Source organism: Berghia stephanieae, chromosome 2, assembly GCF_034508935.2.
Source record: "Berghia stephanieae isolate SIO BIC M18660-M18661 chromosome 2, UCSD_Bste_1.3, whole genome shotgun sequence".
In the NCBI taxonomy this organism is placed as follows: domain Eukaryota; kingdom Metazoa; phylum Mollusca; class Gastropoda; order Nudibranchia; family Aeolidiidae; genus Berghia; species Berghia stephanieae.
This window is the reverse complement of record NC_088361.1, coordinates 117,007,461-117,029,311: the sequence shown is the minus strand read 5'-3', so window position 1 is coordinate 117,029,311 and position 21,851 is coordinate 117,007,461. Positions and strand designations below refer to the sequence as shown.

Genomic DNA, 21,851 nt, shown 5'->3' with positions numbered 1-21,851 from the left:
AGTTCTCGACATACAATCGCTACGATAGCAACAAGTAATGTTCTGAAGTAATGCATACAAAAATGATTGTATCAGTTTTAAGACAAGAACAAAATAACAAACTCGGAACTTGCTCGTTTGTTTTTAAGGGTTTGACGGCGCTGACAACACATTTAGGTCATATCAGCGCCAGTAAAAAGGAAGAAAGTTGGATAGTTAAAATATTCTAGATGTACAATTAAAAGGACTTGAGAAAAATTAAGACAAAGGGGAATGGTTCAAAAAGGGAACAATGTAGATTCCAAGAGCACACTATCAGTGTACTTAGTTTGAGATCACCTAAAAGTCTCACCCAGACACCAGCACAAGATCCCGCTAAGAGGGCTATACTCAAAAGTTTAACAAATCATATCTTTAAAAAAAATAATAAGTCCATATCAGAAAGATGATTTACAAGGAAAAAAAATGTCATCTCCCAAAACTATAACTATACATTCGACTGTTTCCCTCCAGGACAAAACTTATGTTTTGTTTATGTTGTTTTTAAGGGTTTTACGGCGCTTGCAACACATTTAGGTTATATCAGCGCCAGTAAAAAAGGAAGAAAATGGGATAGTCGAAAGTTCTAGAATTACAATTAAAGCACCCAAGAGAGAGTAAGACAAAGGGGAATTGGGAACAAATAGGGATCAGATGTAGATTCCAAGAGCTTACCACCAATGTACTTAGCTTGAGATCGCCTATAAGTCTTATCCGGACACAAGCACAAAATCCAACAAGGAGGAATACACTCAGATGCTTACATCATACATAAAAATAAATATAATAATACATAACAGAGAGATGATTTACAAGGAAAAAAATATCATCTCTCAAAACAATAACTATGCATTCGACTGTTTCCCTCCCAGCCAGGACTCGGGCCAGGGCCAGGACAAAACCAAGTAATCTCATTCCAAGACAAAGACAGAAAGCATGTTGGAAAACAGATATAAGGGGATAGAAGACACAGCATGTAACCCCCTGCCCGCTATGGGAGGTCAGGATCCCCACCCAGGACAAAACTTACGTAATCGCATTCCAAGTCAAAGACAGAAAGCTATTGAAAAACAGATACAGGGAGATAGAAGAGCAAGTAGGCTCCCTGTCCCTATGTACCACTATGGGAGGTCGTGAACCCAAACCCCTTCTTTGGTCAATACCTTCTTCTTCTTTCAGCTTATCCCACATTTTGCAGGGTTGTGAATGTCACATCTCCATGCATCTCGGTTCAGAGCATCATCTTCCTCCAGGCCCAGTTCCTTCATATCATCCTTTGCCTGATCAAACCATCTAGTCTTTGGGCGTCTTCCTCTTTCCCGCCAATTGTAATAAGTCCAATACTTTTCTTCGCACCTCAGTCCTTCTGAAGGCCTCGCAATGTAGGGCGGTTATAACGGGCGGCAACGATTGCCTGCTTACTGTAGGAAATGTGAAACATCCTTCACATTATACAGGTTCAGTTACATCCAGTCTATGTTTTTAAAGTTTGTCAGATTTTGCACTTTACTTTATTATTTAAAAAAAAAAAAAAAAAAAAGGGGGGGGGGGGGGGGGGGGGGGGGGGGGGGGGGGGGGGGGGGGGGGGGGGGGGGGGGGATATAGGAGTTGACCTCCCAAATTTTATTCAGGGAAACGGGAAATGAGAAAAATAAGATAAATCACTCAATGCTTATCAAAATCATACATTTTTATTGAAGATGATCAAAAAGTATTTATATAATACGAGATTGACCTCTTTATATTAATATAATATATTCTAGCAAATTTCGTTCCAGCATTTCACTACATTTATTCAAAAGTTTTAAAGAATGTTTATAAATAAAAGAGTAATAATATAAGATTAGCATCAGGTCAATTCAAGCTCTACGTTAAAATAAAAAAAAAAAAAAACAAAAAAACGCCATAAACAGAATATTACAACAATATAGAGGATGGAGCACAACAATAAGAAATGGAAACAGTAAGTTGCTTAGAAAAAAAAATGAGAGCATGGAGATCATAAAGTCAAGCTCTGAGATAATTCAGTTTCTGTTTAAAAAAAATTTTTTTTTTTACATTTTAATGCGTTTGTGTTTCTCTTTCTGGGTGAGTCCCACCGTCTCAAAGCGGTAGTAGTATTATGTTGGGATGAGCTGTGTGCTGGGAGTTGAATTTATAGACACAAACATGAAATTTGGGTTTCATTTTTATACATTATGATGGAAAATAAATACAATTTCTCAGATTGTAAATACTCAAAATTTAACATCTCTTCTCCTTTCAGTTCTAAATCCAATTTTCGGGATCCCATTCATCCCAACATAATACCGTTTTGAGACAGCGGGTAACATATAGTGCTAAAAGTGCTTTAAAAAGGCTCCCAATAATACAGCAATATAAACATGTAAGACATGATGATACACTGCGTTTGTAAGACAATATTACAATATTTTTCAAAGATAATGCTGTTACTGTTACTGACCACTTGAACTTTTATAAAGCGCAACATCCGCTAAATGAGCTCAAAGCTATAAATAAAGGTTCCCTAGATCATAGCAAACTGAACATGTCGGTGTCTGGCATAAAACAGAAAATAGTGAAAAGTAAAGCAAGTAAAAATTTCAAAGAAAATACATAAATACGTATAGGTGTAAAATTTATATTACACAGGAGGTCATTGAAAAACAAAAAAACAAATAAAAAACAAAAAAGAACCCCCCACCCGAGAAAAACAAAACAAAACAAACAAAAAAAAAAACAAACCCCAAAACAATCTTAATATCAGAGGGTGAAAAGGCATTCAGGTTCGAAGGGCAATTTGTAAACAAGATCATCAAGAAGAGTGTTACAAAATAATGCATTCTGAGCCATTCTTGTGTTCTTTATGAGGATATATTGCAATGCAGTCCACAAGCTGGCCTGCCACAGACAGCTAAATAAAATATTATATTTTGCAACCCCCCCCCCCCACACACACACACACACACATACATACACTCCATTCCATATCATCGCAGATTCAATCTTTGAAAGTAATCGCAACAATTGTGCTTTGTGGGTGGATTGGGTTGACATGCTTAGAAATGATAGAATTTTTAATGACTGATTGTTGTTTGTTTTTAAGGGTTTTACGACGCTTGCAACACATTAAGGTCATATCAGCGCCAGTAAAAAGGAAGACAATGGGATAGTAAAAAGTTCTAGAATTACAATTAAAGCATCCAAGAATAAGGCAGACAAAGGGGAATTGGTTCAAATAGTTTTTTTGTTTGTTTGTTGCTTTAGGTCTCTTCCAACACAATTGAGGTTATATGAGAGACCGCTGAAACAAAAAAACAAGCAATCTAACAAAAATAGTACAAATGTAAATCAAAATCATAACCTAAAAATATCATAAGTTAAATTACAAATAACCAAGAACAAACAGGCAGAAGATTTACAGAAAAAAAAATATCCCCTGTCAAAAATACAATCACAAACCAAAGAAGCAGGATAGGCTAGTAAAGAGAAGAAGAAACGACATCACTATCGGATCGTACACCCATGCGAACATCATAGGTATATGATTCAAGGGTGATGCTCCCATCCAACCACCGGCGGTTCAAATAGGGAACAGGTGTAGATTCCAAGAGCACACCATCAGTGTACTTAGTTTGAGATCACCTAAAGGTCTCATCCAGACACAAGCACAGGCCCCTACCAAGAGGAACATACCCAAATGTTTGCAAATCATATATAATACATAAACAAAACATAATACAGTGCATAACAGAGAGATGATTTACAAGGAAAAAAAGATCATCTCCCAAAACTAAACATTGACTATTTCCCCCCAAGCCAGGGCATTGACAGGGCCAGGACAAAACCAAGTAATCTCATTCCAAGACAAAGACAGAAAGCAAGTTGGAAAATAGATATCTATGGGGGATAGAAGACACAGTAAGTACCTCCCTGCCCACTATGGGAGGTCAGGATCCCCACCTAGTTAATGACTGAAAGATTGCAGTTATTGTTTTTGTTTTACAGAAGCAGATACAATCAAACTGCTTTAGGTCCAAAAATTATCATAGACCTGATGTAATGATTGTATGGGGATTGAACAATTACTGTCTCATCATTTGTAAAGATGACGAGATAAACCATGAATGCTTCTGAGATGCACGTAAATCTCTGAAGAGCCTGAAATTCCCATTAACAGTAATAATCTTCAGATCCATTAATCGTTTTATTAAGTTGATTCTAATTCAAACCAATGATAAACATTTAAGTGGTGACATCAAAATAAACATAGTGAATCATTTTTTATTCTTCTTGAGATGAAAACATTTGTAAAGATAAACCATGAGCTAACAGCCACTGATATAAATAAAATAGAAATAGATTTAAAGTCTGCTTCACGGCACAAACATTTTTATAAGAGGAAAAGCATCTGTACCATGGATGAAATTAATTCAAAACTGACATTCAATATTTCTATAAATTAATTTTTTTTGTAAGAACAGCAACTCTACATCAAAAAGTAATAAACAAAAATGAATATAACAGCTACAAAAAGAACAAAATACCAAACACGGAATGTTTTGGGCTCGAAAAACCTTTCTTTAGCCAACAACAAAAAAAAAACAAAAAAAAACAAAGCAATGAAAACCGTAATACTTTAAAAAACCAGATCGACGGCAGAGATTGCTGTCGATATCTGGTTTTTAAGTAATGTATTCATATTTTCATTGTTTGTTTTTTTTTTGTTTATTTACTTTTTACAGTCCACAGCTTCTAGCAACTTAGCATCACTTCAACTCTAAATTTAGCAGTTCCTTATAAAAGCTGTTGAGCTCTTGACTCCTTTACATAAACCCATAAACCCTGCAACCTGGGAAAATCCACATCTTCCGATTATTTAGATCTCTCATCTTCAACTTAAAGAACTTGTCATTGCCCTGAGCTTAACCATTATTCACAACTAAAAATGGTAGGAATAATGGGAAAAACATAACAAACAACAAACCCAAATGCACCAAGAATTGCAAGCAATAATATATATTTACATTAAGGACCAAAATTATAGACATCTAATTAATAAAATGATTGTACATTTGAGTTCATTTGTATAATGCTATGAATCATACATCGAACGACACTAACACTTATGATAAATCCAATTTTGCATAAGAATATTTTTCATTCACACGTACATATATAGGTTTCTTTCTATGACCCTGTTTTGTTGAAATCAATATTAGTAAGTAGCTAAATTTGTACATGTGTAAAATTAAAAAGTATAATCCTTTAAAAACATGTTAATAAATAGCACAATAACCTCTGCAGCATATTCAATTTCTTTCTTCCGAAAAACAAAGACCAAAAGTTTTGAAAAAAGGATATAGTCAATAAAATTAAAGAACTGGTTGTATGATATAATGAATGAGTATAAAGCTTATATGCATCCTTACACTTCAGACGTTCTCCTTATCATAAATAGAATAAAGTATTTGTGGATGAAAGTATAAAAGAATACATGAATATTCATATAGCTCAAAACACAAGAAGGAAGTCATAAATTATATACCGTAGATAGGCAAGAACACATTTTTGTGAAAAATATATTGGAATAAAATGGCACTGTCTGCTTATTATAATTCCTACCCCTAAGTCTTAACACTCCAAAAATATATATATACATACATACAGTGCAGTGCAGTTTGTATATTGAATAACTTTCAATTTTAGTAATGGCCCCTCAGTGTAATCCTCATGAAAAGATCAACTATTTTGAGCTAAATTAAGTATTTACAAGTTCAAATGGTAATGAGATGAACCTCAATGAGAGTAACAATAAACAACATAAGCTGTAAACTGGTGTGGAAAGGGGTTCTGAGCTAGTGCCGAGCAATACTGAGACTGAGTACCAGTGATAGAGGTACTGAGCTTGCTGGTAATATTTTGAGACAGAGAGAGAGAGAGAGAGAGAGAGAGAGAGAGAGAGAGAGAGAGAGAGAGAGAGAGAGAGAGAGAGAGAGAGAGAGGGAGAGAGAGAGAGAGAGAGAGAGAGAGAGAGAGAGAGAGAGAAAGAAAGAGGAGAGAGAAAGAAAGAAAGAGAGAGAGAGAAAGAGAGAGAGGGGGGGGGGAGGGGGAGTATCGGTGTCATAACCAGTACTCAGTCTCCGTATTAAGACCGAGACCATGGGATTGGGCAGGAAGCTCATGGTGACAAATGGACAGTCTCGTACATAGTGGGGTGATTGTGGGGAGTATTTCTCGTAAACCCATTAGTTGAAAGCCAAGTAATACTGGGAATTATCAGTACTGGTATTGGTATCGGTAATGGGAATCCAAGTTTTCATTACTGGTATCTTCTCAGTACTGAGTAATGCTGGTACTGCCCAGGCCTAGTCTGAGCCCATTGTGTCTTTGCTTTACAAGGGGAAATATTCACCCTTCTTAAAAGCCATGTTTTGCGTTTTCTTCATTCAAAAGCATTGAAAAATAAATTCTGCCAGTCACGAGTTTTTATGTCTATCTTTAGCTTCCAATTTAAAAAAAAAGGTGACCTCACCTCAATCGGGTTTTCTGTAGGAGTGAAACAAATGTCAAACAATAAACTTAGAGTCAAAATGATTAGTTTGACATTTTTCTTATTATCAGTTAAAGACCTACACACAGAAAAATACAATTAAAATTCCTTGGCCGTTTTTATAGAAAGTCATCTATAAATGTCATGTATTATCATTATCTATACAGAACGAGTAATATTGAAAAATAAGTTTTGTTGGGAAAAGATTGATGGAAACAAACAAAAAAAGTAGATGTAGACAAGGGACAGGCTATGTCACAAGTCTTTGGACATGAACTGGAGAGATGGATATGACAAACATCAACTTTCTAAGACAATCAGGGGTTAGAGAGGATTGGAGGGTCATGATCACTAATGTCTATCTCAGACCCGACACCATTTGAAGACGATGATAAAAGAAACTTTCAAAGAGTATGTGTTAGGTGCAACATTTTTCGTGGATCCACAGAATGAACAATAATACATTGACTGTTACGCTTCTTTGTATATTACTACAAATGCTTCTAATACTACTACTACTACTACTACTACTACTACAATTACTACTATTAAATGAACTCAAAATATTTATTTCAATATACTCTCTCAACCCCATAAAATAATATTGATTGGAATTACGCAATACAACCCATGGGTTGGAGTGCATTCTGTGGATCCACAAAAAAGCACCTGACACATTTATTTAATTTTTACCCAACATTAGACCAGTTTGAGATGGTGGGTCATAAACATGGTGTATATAATGGATTACATGGTGTATATGTTGACTAAAGTTTGTAATTGAATTTGTCCTTCTGTTCTCTAATCATTGCTAATGCCCTTGCACGTATTTCATCAGATGGAGTGGTAAAGTCCCCACAGTCAATCATCCCTAACTGACGCAAGATGGCTTCCTCAGAGGTTCGCAGAAATGGGTTGAAGCTCTTCTCTTCTCCAATTGAGGAAGGGCACTGTATGAAAAGAAAAATGTTTTGAAGTGTTAAACATATATAATGGTGAAATTATTGTATACTATTATATTAACGATTGTGAATCGCCCTCTCTGTTTCAACTTGGAGCTTATCAAACAAAACTCCTGTTTCCTTTTGTTTAGTCATTAATTTTGTAAGAAATTGTTAACTGACATTGATCAACGAGATGATCAGGGCCCATCATGTGTTTCTATTGATCATTTCCATTGTTTTTTTTGGTGCACACTATTTTCTAATGAATTTCAATGCACATCATCTAGGATTAATTGTATTCACTGAAAAATATTAAATTTAAAGCACTTACTGTACACAAACTGCTCTCTCTTCTACTTTCCACCCATTCAAGTTTTCTCTGAAACGAAAAAACACACAAAAAAAACCCCAACAGAATTTGATATCATTTTTTATTTTAAAGAACATTTAAACAAGTAAGTTAAATATCATAAATAGAACGACCAAGTCTTACAAATTAATGATCATGAAACATGGTAAATACCCCCCCCCCCCAAAAAAAAATACAAACAAGACCTTATATAGAGTGTGTGATTTGATTATTGAGATACTTTGGGGGGGGGGGGGGGGGGGGTTTGTCTTGGCAAAATCATTAAATAATAATGGGTGATTTCTATTGATGTCAGACGTTTGTTCGATTGATTGATAATAGTCTCTCATTGTATTTATCTTTCTATTCCATGCAGAAGGGTATAATTTCTCTTTTATGTATAACATAATCATGATCATGCGATAAATATCTTGTGCTATCCTTTTAGTCTATTAGTATTGGTCACACAACAGTAAACCATTATGAAGAAAAACTTGAGATAAAAAAACAAGACAAAAAAAAACAAAAAAAAACAACCCCCCCCCCAAAAAAAAAAAAAAAAAATGAAACAAAAAAACAAAAATACCAATAAACCCAACAAAAACCTGAAAGAAGTGAAAAAAAAAACAATTAACTTTTTTGAGTAGAATAAAACAAGCCATTAAAAAAAAATTACCTGCGCTTCACTATTCTCTGAATCTATGTTGCAAGCAAACTCCAAATTTTCTTTTGCATATTCATGACCTGTTTGAAAAATATGATTGAAATCAAATAAAAAATTCTTATCATGAATAGGCAATTCTTTCCAGAAAATTTTCATACAAACACTTTAGAATGGTGTATCTCAATAATCTTGTGATTAACAAAACAAACAATCAATTAATGTTAACTAAATTATTCACAGCATTATATATCGGAAACCAATGCATTCGAGTAAGGAGGAGCATTTTATGTCATTAACTTATGTATTCAAATAAAAAAAGAGTAGAAAGTGACTAAAGATATTAATTACCTGGCCATAACAAAGTCTCGTTGGGTAGAGTGAGTATTTTATCCAGTGATGCCAACATTACGGAGGGTTTTGCTTCAAACATTCTTCCTATAAAGGATAAAATCAATAATTGAAAAGGCAATTGGTCAAACAAAATTACTACTTGATCAGTAGATTATTAAGTGAGTAGCTGGATCTATTAGGTCTAAGACTGGAATTTTATTTCTAGGATAGGAAGCCATTATTACTCCTCATTTAACATTTAACACAACTGAAACAAGAAAGATTATTAATATTAACCACCAATTTGCTCACTTGGACAACATAGGTGATTCCTGTTGACTTCAGACATCTTCTTTGATGAATTATCTATATGCTTAGGTGACGATATCTTATGATTAGACCTGTAAATGAGCTCTATAAAATTTTACTGAAACTCTTCGAATTCGTAGTAGCGGAAAAATCCAAAGATTCGAACTGAATAGTAAACAGTAAGCTCGTTTGAGCAAAACAATGGCAGAAAACTAATTTGCGCGAGAATTAATTAGGGTACTTACCATTGTTCCTTATAATTAGGTACCCAATCAGTGAAGAAACTAGAAACGGTCAAACAGTTTGTTTACAATATAAGGCAATCAAGATTGAGATAGCAATCCTTAACTTTCGATTTGAAGGTGTCTACATAACGCACTTCCGGCTTTCGCATTTTACTTTTTTCATACTTTTAATTCCCTCCAGGTAAAAGTGGTCAATTTTGTCTTAGACGAAACAGTAAAATTTATCGCTCAGCGGCTCTGTTGAAATTGGCTACCATTGGGATCACGACAGGTTTGGAAAGTGAAAAAATAATTTCAAGAAGGTTGTGTGAAAATACACTGGGATGTGCTCAGACACGGTAATTCTAAAAAGTGTCACTTAGCCTTGGCAATATATCTATCGTTAATATAAACGGCCCATGAGCTATGCGTAGTGCTGTGGTACAACCCTAATTACTTTACGGTCATTTGACTACGATTAATGAATTCTTTCTTTCTTCATTTCTTTCTTTCCTTTTTTAAAATATTTGAATGTGATGAATTGACTGATTTCAGTTAATTGATTGAGAATTTACAGGTCTATATGATGTTTTGGCATAATTTGAAACAAGAAAAATCTCTGATTCCTTCAGAGCCATTAGACCCATGAAACTGGAGTTTATCCCGGTTTCCATAGCATGAAATGGACAATAGCATTTGCTTGCTACCCATTTGGAGAGGTCAACAGTCTATTGCAAAGTACTTTCTACCAGACCATATAGACCCAGCTACCCCATCACTGCTGGGTAGGCTGAGAGGTCAGAAAAAATCTTGACTTCACCCGGGATCAATCTTGGTCCCTTTGCGTAAGAAGTGAGTGCTCTACCAACTGAGCTATTTCGACCCCCTTCACGAGTCTAAGGACTATTTTTAAAAATAAAGTGATGCAGATACAGAAGCACTTTTTTCTCACCACAACCCGCAATGAAGACATGATCCCCTGAAAACAGACTGTCCGGTGCATCAAAAGGCTTTCCATCCAGCAAATACACAATGTGTCCAACAGTATGGCCTGGTGTGAACATCACTTTAAAATGAAGATCTCCAAAATCAAATGTTTCCTTGTCAACCAATGTCCTGGGAAAAAAAGTGTATATAGGTTATACAGTGTTTTATACTCACATTCAAGAGGCAGCAATAATGATTTATTTGGAGTGCAATGATATAACATACACACCATCTACTTTATCATTATACTCCAGAGAAAAGATTTTCATTATATAAATATACCAACCTTTAGAGTAAGGTGTGAGTGGAGGAGGAGAAAGAAGAAAGGGGAGAGAGAAACATTTCATCTAAATTCAATAAATCATGTAATAGCAATCCTAAAAAAACATTGGATCGGTGGAGAAAAACATTATTACCATGATATGGTTTCTACTGTCAACCAATACACTCATTAGAACTTAGTTGTCATGCTTTGTAATAATCTCAAGTTTATCAATCTAATATTTAAAAAAACAAAACAAAAGGAAACCCCAACAAACAAAAATAAAAAAAACCCCAACAAAAAACCAAAAACAAAACAAAGCAAAAAGACAAAACATAAAAACCCCAAAAAGCAATAGCATTTTAATTCAACGAGGAAGAGATGCAAACTTTTATAATATATGTACAGTAGGGAAATTATTCTAAGAAAATATAAATATGAATAATTAAACATTTAGATGAGTGAATAAAAAAACGAACCGTGTAATCCCAGGAACATTGTCTTCAGCCCCTCCATACAATGGGACATTAGGAAAGTGACCTTTGAGCTCATCATTACCACCACTGTGGTCCCTGAGATTTTCATTTAAAAAAAAAAAAAGGGAGATTTCTCAATCAATTTCTTTTGCTCGTGATTTAGATGTCGGTTAAAATTGAGAGAGCGTAAATATTGAATCATGTCCTCCAACAAGACAACCTATGGTTTGGAATATAAAATATCATACTTTGAACTTTTACTGCTTTAAGTTTTCAAATATTTTGAAAATGTGATTTTAAAATGTGGGGCTTAATGACATTGTAGAATGACACTTGACCTCTGGCCTGGTTCAAATCTTGTTGTGGACATTGCAAAGATAAGTCTTTGGAAAAATCTTTTTACTCACATTCTCTCACCATCATCTGGTGTTAAAAACTATTCTATGATAGGGGAGACAACTAAAGTTTGACTCTTATAGTATGATTTTGATGTGTATTATTAATTGAGTAGAGGTCCTTCAGCCTTGTATTTTAATTGGAGAAATTGTGCGGCTATGTGGTCTTATGGTGTGACACTTGCTTTCGGATCGGAAGGTCCTGAGTTCGACCCTCGCTTGGCGCATAGTTGAGTCCTTGGAAAAGGCTCTTTACTCACATTCTCTCACCGCAATCAGGTGTAAAATGAGTACCTGGCCGTTGACAGCGTTGTCTCTGTCACAAAAAAATATCGCCTAACAGGCGTCATGTTTCGTTCTAAATGTTACGTATTGCTGTTGGTCAGGGGCCCCTTGTAAAGCGCTTTGAGCACATTTAGTGGATATTGCACTATATTTTTAAAAAAGCTCAAAAGAAGTTGGGAAACAGGGGGTAACGAAGACCGTTGGGAGTTTTTCCTTTTTATAAAATGTTTTGTGATCAAAGCTGTTATGAGTCGAAAGCAGACAACTACTGTTTTGAACTATGAAAAGAAACACTTGACGTATAATTCATCCTTTATTACACCTTGGTGTAAAATGAATATCTGGTCTGCGACAGCATTGTCCCTCTTCATTCTATGTGTTAAGTGTTGCTGTTGGATTGCAATCATTTTGAAAAATGCTTCGAGAACATTTAATGGATTTTTGAACTGAGTGCAAGCTCATCTTTATCTTTAATTGATTGACAGATTGTCAGATATGTGTATCCAACAATATACATTATCGCTGACAGCGTGTCAGACACATGCCACTGACAGATTTTCTGCTCGATCTAACAGACCCAGCTACCCAATCACTGCTGGGTGGGAAGTGGAATCAGAACAAACCTCAACTTCACTCGGGATTGATCTTTATCTCTTTGAGTGTGAAGTGAGTACTCTACCAACTGAATAATTGGGACTCCCAAATGTGCATAAGGGAAACTAATAATTAAAACTGAACTTTTATTTCTTGAATTATTCCTCCTTAACCTCAATCAAAATAAATGTTGAATCTCTGTTTACATGAAAACAATGCGTCATAGTTGTGTATAACAACAGAAATGGCATCTTCTCAGTGACTCATGAATGTCAAATAAGTTTCTTGAATCACTGTTGTAGGATGGATCTGGCAAACTATCAGACTAAAAAAGAACTATTCTGTCCCCGCGGAAAATTGCAAATGAAAACCCCAAAAATTACACCCAAAATTTAAAAAATTGCATGCAAAAAAATGCAAAAATTGCAAGGAAAAATTGCAAATTTAAGACATTGTTTTCAATAAACAGCGCACAATAATTTATTCTTGCTTTAATTCTATGACAAGCAAGTCCACCAATTTTAGTTGGTATGTATTAAACAGTATTGTGTCCATAAATTACATTAAATTACATTGATATTGACATTGCATACACAGAAAAGAAATAATATGCCAGGTATATACAGGGGATGCCACCAGGAGATTTTGAAAAACAAAACAAACCAACACTTTTACACAAATGCATGGATTCCTAACAATTGTGTGGTAGAACAGCTCATAAATTTAAAAAAAAATTATTATTATTATTATTATTATTATATTTCCAAGTACATCTATACATCATAATAATACAGTGGAACTCGGGAGTAACGAGATCGAGGGGACCGGCCATAAAAACTTTCTATTTCCAAGTTACAGGAATCTATGTTTATGATAGAATATTAAACACCCATAGAAATTGTCTATGTCGGTCCCGGGCTGTTGTCTTGGAACCATTCTTTGCTGAATTATTAGACATCATGAGCGATTTTTTTTTTCATACAATTCAAACTCAATTTCGGCACAAATCCAACAAAAGCCTACTAGAGGATGATAAATTGCCGGGATGAGTCAATCGATTGAAAACAATGAATTATCTACTTCCTGTGTTGTCAAGGGAAGCTACTTGCGAAATCTTTAATAGTTTTGTGTGACGGTGGCAGTAGTATTTTCCTATGTTTAGCATTATATGATTATATGTGACTCCAAAACATGGAAAATTGCGGTCCCATTGCCGCGATTTCCTGGAGGGATAGACTAATTAGAACAGTTCAGAATTTAGTATCATTTTTATATTTTTTTCTGTCATCATTTTATACAGTTATTTTCTATTCTAACCACCTGAAACGTCATTATCGATGTACTGGCAAGTGTCAGAATTCAGTTTCAAAATGGATATTTCATAATTGTTCAAGTTTATCAAAAATCCATTTGCTGATATGTGTCAGGTTTGAACTTTAAAAAAAAACAAACAACAATCCTGCTTGATTCTATCATCAAAACAACTATGAACTTTTGAAATTTTTTTTTTTTAATTATGTACTACAGATGTCGGCTCACATCAAAAATGTTGCAAAAGAAATTACTTTAAAAGCTCACTTACCAGTGTTTGTGGGTAACAAGGATAGCATCAGGCTGAATATTTCTGCTGTTTAGCACTCTCTACAAGAAGAATCATAAATTTTAAAAAATATTAAAATATATATCAAGTTGGGATATGAATAAGAGTATGATCAAAAATAAAAAACACCATGAAACTTTGAGAGGAAGAAAATGCTGATACCCTATTCATTTCGAAACATGTAATCTAAATTGTCAATATTTTTCAAATCTTATCTTCATGACAACCACATAACCAAATTATGAAAAGTTTTTGCTTGCATGCGATTTTATTGATTAATATTATGTGGGTGATATATATTCCATTTCATAATTTTATACGACCATAAAATAAAATAACGAAATAAACCTTTTTCTTCGTCTTCTTCTTCTTCTTCTTCTAATTATTATTATTATAATTACTATGATTTCATATTAATATCATTTTATATCCCAGACACAAACCCTCGTCCATTTCTATATCAGTTATCTTACTTGTACAGCCTCTGCATGACCGGGATCAATAAGGATATTTTTGCCATTCTTTTTGTCAGTCACCAAATATGCATAGTTGTCCAGGAGCATGGGGATGGGTAAAACTGTCAAATCTGAGAGACAAAGAAATGATTTTAATCAACTACTCTCATCGTAGGACCAACCTCATTGCGTTTATTTAGGAGTCCACAGAAAATGAATTCTTTTGCATGTAAAACAACACCCCCCCCCCCCCAAAAAAAAAAAAAAAAAAAAAAAAAAAAAAACACAATTAACCCCCCCCCCCCCCCCCAAATAAAAAAACCCAAAAAGCACACGTTTTTTTAAAAGCTAAAAAACGAACACACACACATACACTGACACAGACAGACACATACATACCTATACACAAACACACATACACACCCTATTCAGATCAGCTTTCTGTAGTAGTAGTGGCAGTAGAAGTAGTGGTAGTAGTAGTAGTAGTATTAGTAGTAGTAGTAGTAGTAGTAGTAGTAGTAGTAGTAGTAGTAGTAGGAGGAGGAGGAGGAGGAGGAGGAGGAGGAGTATTGATAATAGTTGTAGAAGTAACAGCAGTAGCTGAACAAAAGGAAAAAGGAGCAGTAGAGGTAGTTGTAGATGTAGTGCTGAAGAACGACAAAAAGGAAATCAAAACTACTGCTGTGGTTACTGCTAATGTTGTTGAAGACGATGGTAACAATAACACGTATGTTGATGATGAAGTGCAACAGATTTTCATGTGCTAAAAATCTCCAGTCTAGAGACAACCCCTCCCCCCCCCCCCCCCCACAAAAAAACAAACAAACAAAAAAAAAAACCCCAATAATCAAAGTCATGATAGTGATAGCATTACAATTGTTATCAAATCCTTACTGCCATATTCAAAATCTGTTAATTCTGAATGGCCATTGTCTCCCAACTTTTCCTTAGCTTTCTTAATATCTTGTTGGTGATAATAGTATCCAATTCTGGTTCTAGAATAGAAATAGTATCTGGAGGAATGGAAATAAATCAAACAGAAAAATTGTTAGGATAATTCAAGGTTTTAAACTTTTCAAACAAATCAAAAAAAAAAAGAAAAAAAAAAAAGGAAAAACCCAAAACAAAACAAAACAAATAAGTCAGTTACTTTGTGATACATTTCAAAACTGTTTATTTGTTGTTTTTAGGGTTTTACAGCGCGTATGACACTTGTAGGTCATTTTAATGCCAGTAAAAAGGGAGCTGATTGGAAAAAAAGTTGTAGACCTGAGGTTAAAAGGGTACCAAAGGAAAAGTCAGACAAAAAGGACTAACTCAAACTCAATTAGGGAACAAAGAATTTTACCATAATTCCATCAATGACAATGTGTGCCTATTATGATATTACCTAAAAGTCCCATCCAGGCAAAAGCAAAGGATCTCGCTATGAAAGATATACTCCAATGTTTACAAATATATATTCAAAACTTTAAAAAATGCCTATGATAGCACATGATAGAAGATTGATTTAATTAATGGAAAAATCATCTCTAAAAAAAAAAAAAAACACATTAAAAAAATTGAATCATACATTGACTCTCAGTTAAGGAATCCCGACACGACCAGGAAAAAACCGAGCAATCTCCATCCAGAACAAAGACAGAGAGCTACATGAATATATAGGTTTGTGGATAGCAGGATAGCCGCCCTCTATGGATGTTGATGGACAGTGAAGTACCAAATGGTCGATGTCCTGATTTGGAGTGTTACAGGCTTGGCATGTTGGTGTTGTTATATAGCCCCATTTGTGGAGATTAGATGCTGTTCTACCGAGTTTAGATCGTAGTCTGTTACAGGAAGACCACTGTTTTCTGTTTAGTGTGTAGAAACCTGGGAGTGGTGTTGCTGTAGGGTCTTCGATTAGATCACTGTTTTTTGGTTTGTTTTTCTCCCATTCAGTTTTCCAGCTATCAGAGAGGTCGAAATGTTCTTCTTTGGATTTGTAGAACGGTTTGCGAGATCTTAGGCGTGATGTTGTGGGGGCTGATTGGGTGATTATTCTGAGTGGAGTATTTGATGTTGTTTTCTCCAGTCGGTGATATTGTTTTTGTGTCGCCTCTTCTCTTCAGGACATATACAAAATTGGTAACTATACATTAGTAGATATCATCCACCATAAACAATATGGCACCATGATCTTCTCAAAAAACCCTCAGTGTACTACCATTATGTATTCATCATTATCCGTAACTAATATACATAAAACAATTGCTAAACACGCGGAAATCACACTAATCAACATCTACAAACCTCCCCAAAAGACATGGCCTACTCCCACCCTGCCATATCTCACACATCCTACTATCACCACAGGCGACTTCAACAGTCACCCTCCAGAATGGGGTTATAAAACTAGCAACACTGCTGGAGAACAAATATCCGAATGGGCCTCACAAAACAACCTCCATCTACTTTTCAATCCAAAAGAAAAGGGAACATTTTTCTCTGCCAGGTGGAAAAACGAATACACACCTGACCTTACATTCATAACACAGGACGAAAATCAAACACCTCTCCGAGCTCAATGCCAAGTCCTGAACAATTTTCCAAACAGCCAGCATAGACCCATCCTTATTACAATCGGTCTCACCATCCCAATAACACCATCCCTACCCAAACCACGATGGAACTTCCAAAAGGCTAAATGGGAACAATTCACTGAACACATCGATCGCGTTTGTGTAAGAATACCACCAAAACAAGAAAACATCAACCGATTTTCCAAACTCATCATCGCTAGTGCTACTAAACACATACCACGCGGATATCGAAAAACATATATCCCATGCTGGACAAAAGAAAGTGAAAAATTATTAAAACTATACGAGGAAACACAAAACCAAGACATAGCTGAAGAGCTTCTTCAATCCCTACAGGAAGGAAGACAAAAGAAATGGATTAACACGTTTGAAAACCTCGATTTTAAACACTCTAGTAGACATGCCTGGAATCTTCTCAAAAAACTAGATCCAGATAAAGGCCAATCAAAACAACAAGCTGCCCCGATAGAGGTAGAAAAAATAGCCAAAGAAATAAAAACTACGTAGTACACACACACCCAACCACAGATTCGAAAAAGGAATCCGCCACCAATTCCAAAAACTATATCAATCGCGCCCCCAAGAAGGGCTCTCATCAATACCAATCTCCAAAACCGAAGTAGAAACTGCAGTTAAAAATAAGAAAGCAGGACGCGCCGCCGGAGTGGACGATATATACCCTGATATGATAAAACACCTTGGTGCGAAAGCAACACATTGGCTCTCCATTGCATTGTCAGACGTAATAGAAACATCAAAATACCCCAACGCATGGAAAGAAGCTAAAATCCTCACACCTGGCAAACCACCTAATGACCCAACCAGCTACCGACCAATATCTTTGCTCTGTTGTTTCTTTAAACTACTAGAGCGCATCTTACTCGGCCGTATTTCACCTACCTTAGATATGTATATACCACCTGAACAAGCAGGTTTCAGGCCTGGACGTGACACAACTGAACAGGTACTAGCGCTCACATCATTTATCGAAAGCGGATATGAACGAAAAGTTAAAACGGGGGCAGTGTTCATCGACCTATCAGCGGCCTATGATACAGCAAAATAAGACCCCACATTGATGTCAATAATCAGCATAAACAAAAATTTGTAATAATGTGAATGATTAAAGATTAAATTTAATTGAGTAGTATTTATAATTTGGCTGTCATTATTCCCAGACGCCTGTCTGGGGATAATAAAAATTCGTTATCCCCAGACAGGTGTCTGGGGATAACCAATTTTTGTTATCCCCAGACACCTGTCTGAGGATACTATCCCCAGACGCATGTAGCAAGTGGGCAGAAAGATTTTATGCAAAATGCCAAACTAGGCGTGAAAAATACCAAATATTCTGGAAAAAAATACTAGTGGTTGTGTCCCAAAACAGTTAATATATCAAGTGATATTTAACACAAGATGAAAGTAAATAGTGATCAAATGTCAAATCCAGCTCTTTAAAAAAAAAATATTTTAAAGCAAATGGATCAATGAAATTTCTTTTGTTACTTTGATCTGAAAACGTCAAACTGGCAATTCGACTTTTTATTTTCAACCAGGAAGAAAGTTGTTAATCATCAAATCTGTTCATAGTCCACCAACCATTTAAATTTTCATTACCAACCTATCTGTTAACTTTATTGATCATCTCTTGTTTCTATAATTTGCTCATTCTGGCCACAATTTTGGCGACGACCGGGAATAATTTTTATGTCGCGGACGAATTCCTAGGCCATGGTGTTGTTCGCCCCAAAGCCCAAAACCCACACCTGTTATTTCGCTGTCTGCTTCGCACAAGACAATACAATTTAGTATCACACGTCCACAGAACTAGATCCAACAACATATTTTTATTCGAATCAGAGATGAAAATAACTACCAAAACAAGGAAGCAAAAATGGTGGAAATATGTTTAGCTCATATATGAATTTAAAATATCCCGATAGCGGTGTGGATAGGCAGCTCAGTGGGTAAGGCCACCTTTCATTTTACTCCTTTTAGCTGCACAGATTCGACCCAGTCCCGACCGCCCCCGCCCCAACTCATTTTTGTTTGTTTTTTTACTTTTCTTTCTTTCTTCCCAATTGATTTTTATTGTTTTCACTTTTGTTCCGAGTTCCGAGCAAGAGTTTTTTTTTTTAATCAGTTGAATTTTTTATTTCTCCGATAATATTATTTCATTATTTAATTTGCTCTAGATCTATTATTGTCTTTTTTTGTTTTGGTCAATGATAATAATAATAATAATAATAATAATAATAATAATAATAATAATAATAATAATAATAATAATAATAATATTTGTTATTATTATTACTATTACCATCATAATCATTATTATATTATTATCAATAATAGTATTATTTTTATTATTAATACTCTTATTATCATACTATTATTATTATTATTATTATATTATTATTATTATTATTATTATTATTATTATTATTATTATTATTATTATTATTATTATTATTATTATTGTTGTTGTTGTTAACACTATTCCCTGCTCCGAGGGAAATCTCTCTTTTTCTTTTTTTTTTTTTTATTTTGACCTAAACCTTAGAGTTTTTTGTTTGCTAAACCTTTATGTAAATGTTCCGTTTCTGAGCATGAATTTCTTAAATTGTTTTTATTTTTAGAACAATTATTGTTTTTATTTTTAACACAATTATTGTTTGTTTGTTTTTTTCTCCTCTATCTGACCATTTGGTCGCTCTCTGAATATTTCTGTTTGTTTGCTTTATAATTATTTATTCTTTTTAGACACTATTTGAGATCGGAGTGGGGACGAATATATTTGCTAGAAAATAGAAAAAAACAAGAGAGAGAGAGAGAGAGAGAGAGAGAGAGAGAGAGAGAGAGAGAGAGAGAGAGAGAGAAAGAGAGAGAGAGAGAGAGTTTAATAATAAAAAAAAGAGGTGGGGGGAGGATGGATGGGACATTTATCCCTTTCAACGTTCTGTAAAAAGAAGACGGAATTTAAAAAAAAAAAAGTGACGTTACCAGGATTCGAACCCACAACGTCGATTATGGTCAAACTTCCAGGGCAAACGACTTAACCATTCGGCCATGACACCCACTTCGAAGTCGACGCATATTGTGTATATGTAGTAACAACTGATTTTAATGTTGGTTAATTTTATGTTTTTATAGATATTTTATTAACTTTCCTTACTTCTATGTGCATCTGGAAACATTCCATATTCTGGAATGTGGATAATTGTTTAAAAGAGCGGAGTTTCAAATATGCGTCTGGGGATAATGAAAATTCGTTATCCCCAGACAGGTGTCTGGGGATAACAAATTTTTATTATCCCCAGACAGGTGTCTGGGGATAATCACAGCGTTATAATTTTGTTTTGCTGTTGAACTCTCTGAACCTTTCCTTTCTCATACCTGCCAATAATCAAAGAATCTTACCCGATTCTAAAGAGACAGCCACCTGCCTTTGCCATTTCAGTTGTAAAAAAGAGAACGATGTAATTTCAATGAAACTTCTTCATTTACCTTGATTTTGAGAGAGATAGAGAGAGAAAATCATTTTAATAATTAATAGAAAATTTAATTAAAGTTCAATAATTTCCATTTTAAAAAAAATGTTAACACATTCAACTAAAGCATTATTATAAACCCATGCGCATTTAAAGTTACCTACTTAGTTTACTTTCCCACTAAGTTTCATGTCATTTGGGGGATTTAAATTAAATGAAAGAGATAAGAAACTGAAAACTCTGCTCGACACAGAAAATTTTAGTTTAGTAATCAATTAACTTTGTGCTGTTTTCATCACAATACTAGAATTACACTTTACATTACATTGTGCCATCCAAACGACAGTGAAAGTTTGAGTATGAGTTTGAGTCCTTCAAGGCTGGAATAGTCAGCTAAGAGATCAAAGAGCTGCGATGACACAAAAAAAAAAGCAGTTGAGTTTCTTACTGTTTACAGTTTTGAGAGCCTGTGCTAAGTATATCGCGGTACACCTACAGCAACTCCACTAGATAGAATTCTACATATATCGAAATCACATAAATTATTGAAAATAAATTCCCAGCTCTCCTATAACTATAACGTACTTACGATCGTTTTATGGCATTTGTGGCAAGAAACGCTAAAATTATCGAATTATAGTGATTCATAGCTACCAGTCTACCCCAGAGATATTTCATCAAACAAAGATGGCCGACAGCCTTCTTGTAGGGTGGCTGCACTAGAGCAACAGGTGCTCGCTCGTCAAGAGGGCACAAAGTGCACCTACGCTCTCTACTGCCTATATAAAATAATTCGTTTTTTGTATGAAAATTGTGTTAATTAAGGGTTAGCTAATATTAATCCTTACAATTAATATCAAAATGATTTTGAAAATATACAAAAAGGCTTACATTTGATTTTTGGGAAGAAAAAATGTGTCAATGAGTTGTTTTAACAATGTATACGGTAAGGCATTTTTCATGCAATAACTAAGAGATAAGTAGGCACGATTATGATAAAAATTCCATTTATCGGAGTAACTTAACACACATACATACACTCACACACACATACACATACACACACACACACACACACACACACACACATATATATATATATATATATATATATATATATATATATATGATGGAAGGATGGATGGATGGATATATAGATGGATAGATAGATAGATAAGTAGGCAGGTAGATGGATGGATGGGTGGATAGATAGATAGATAGATAGATAGATAGATAGATAGATAGATAGATAGATAGATAGATAGATAGATAGATAGATAGATAGATAGATAGATAGATAGATAGATAGATAGATAGATAGATAGATAGATAG

General features: G+C 34.7%; 1 protein-coding gene across 6 annotated transcripts; it reads right to left on the bottom strand.

Annotated features, from left to right (window-relative positions):
* Positions 1-1,687: 1,687 nt before the first annotated feature.
* LOC144966355 (putative thioesterase PNKD) lies at positions 1,688-21,209 on the bottom strand. 6 transcript variants are annotated; one of them, XM_078902686.1, is made up of 11 exons: positions 21,108-21,209; positions 20,448-20,534; positions 15,340-15,458; positions 14,464-14,576; positions 13,973-14,031; positions 11,120-11,212; positions 10,344-10,507; positions 8,877-8,963; positions 8,541-8,608; positions 7,847-7,894; positions 1,688-7,521 (listed from the first exon to the last, which is right to left on the bottom strand). In XM_078902686.1, the coding sequence occupies exons 2-11, from the start codon at positions 20,480-20,482 to the stop codon at positions 7,339-7,341; spliced, it is 969 nt and encodes a 322-aa protein (XP_078758812.1). In that variant the 5' UTR covers positions 20,483-20,534; positions 21,108-21,209; the 3' UTR covers positions 1,688-7,338. The 6 variants fall into 6 exon arrangements, with proteins under 6 accessions (XP_078758812.1, XP_078758813.1, XP_078758815.1 ...); XM_078902687.1 differs by having other exon boundaries at positions 21,104-21,122; XM_078902689.1 differs by lacking the exons at positions 20,448-20,534; positions 21,108-21,209 and adding exons at positions 16,019-16,550; positions 17,791-17,852.
* Between the last annotated feature and the right edge of the window lie 642 nt (positions 21,210-21,851).

Coding starts and splice junctions, on each gene's coding strand:
- LOC144966355 (XM_078902683.1), bottom strand. CDS start 17,623: ATGAGAGCCCTTCTTGGGGGCGCGATTGATATAGTTTTTGGAATTGGT. Junction 15,459..17,402: donor CTAGAGTGTTTAAAATCGAG/GTTTTCAAACGT, acceptor CCATTCCTCCAG/ATACTATTTCTATTCTAGAA. Junction 7,522..7,846: donor GAGAGAGCAGTTTGTGTACA/GTAAGTGCTTTA, acceptor CTTTTCATACAG/TGCCCTTCCTCAATTGGAGA.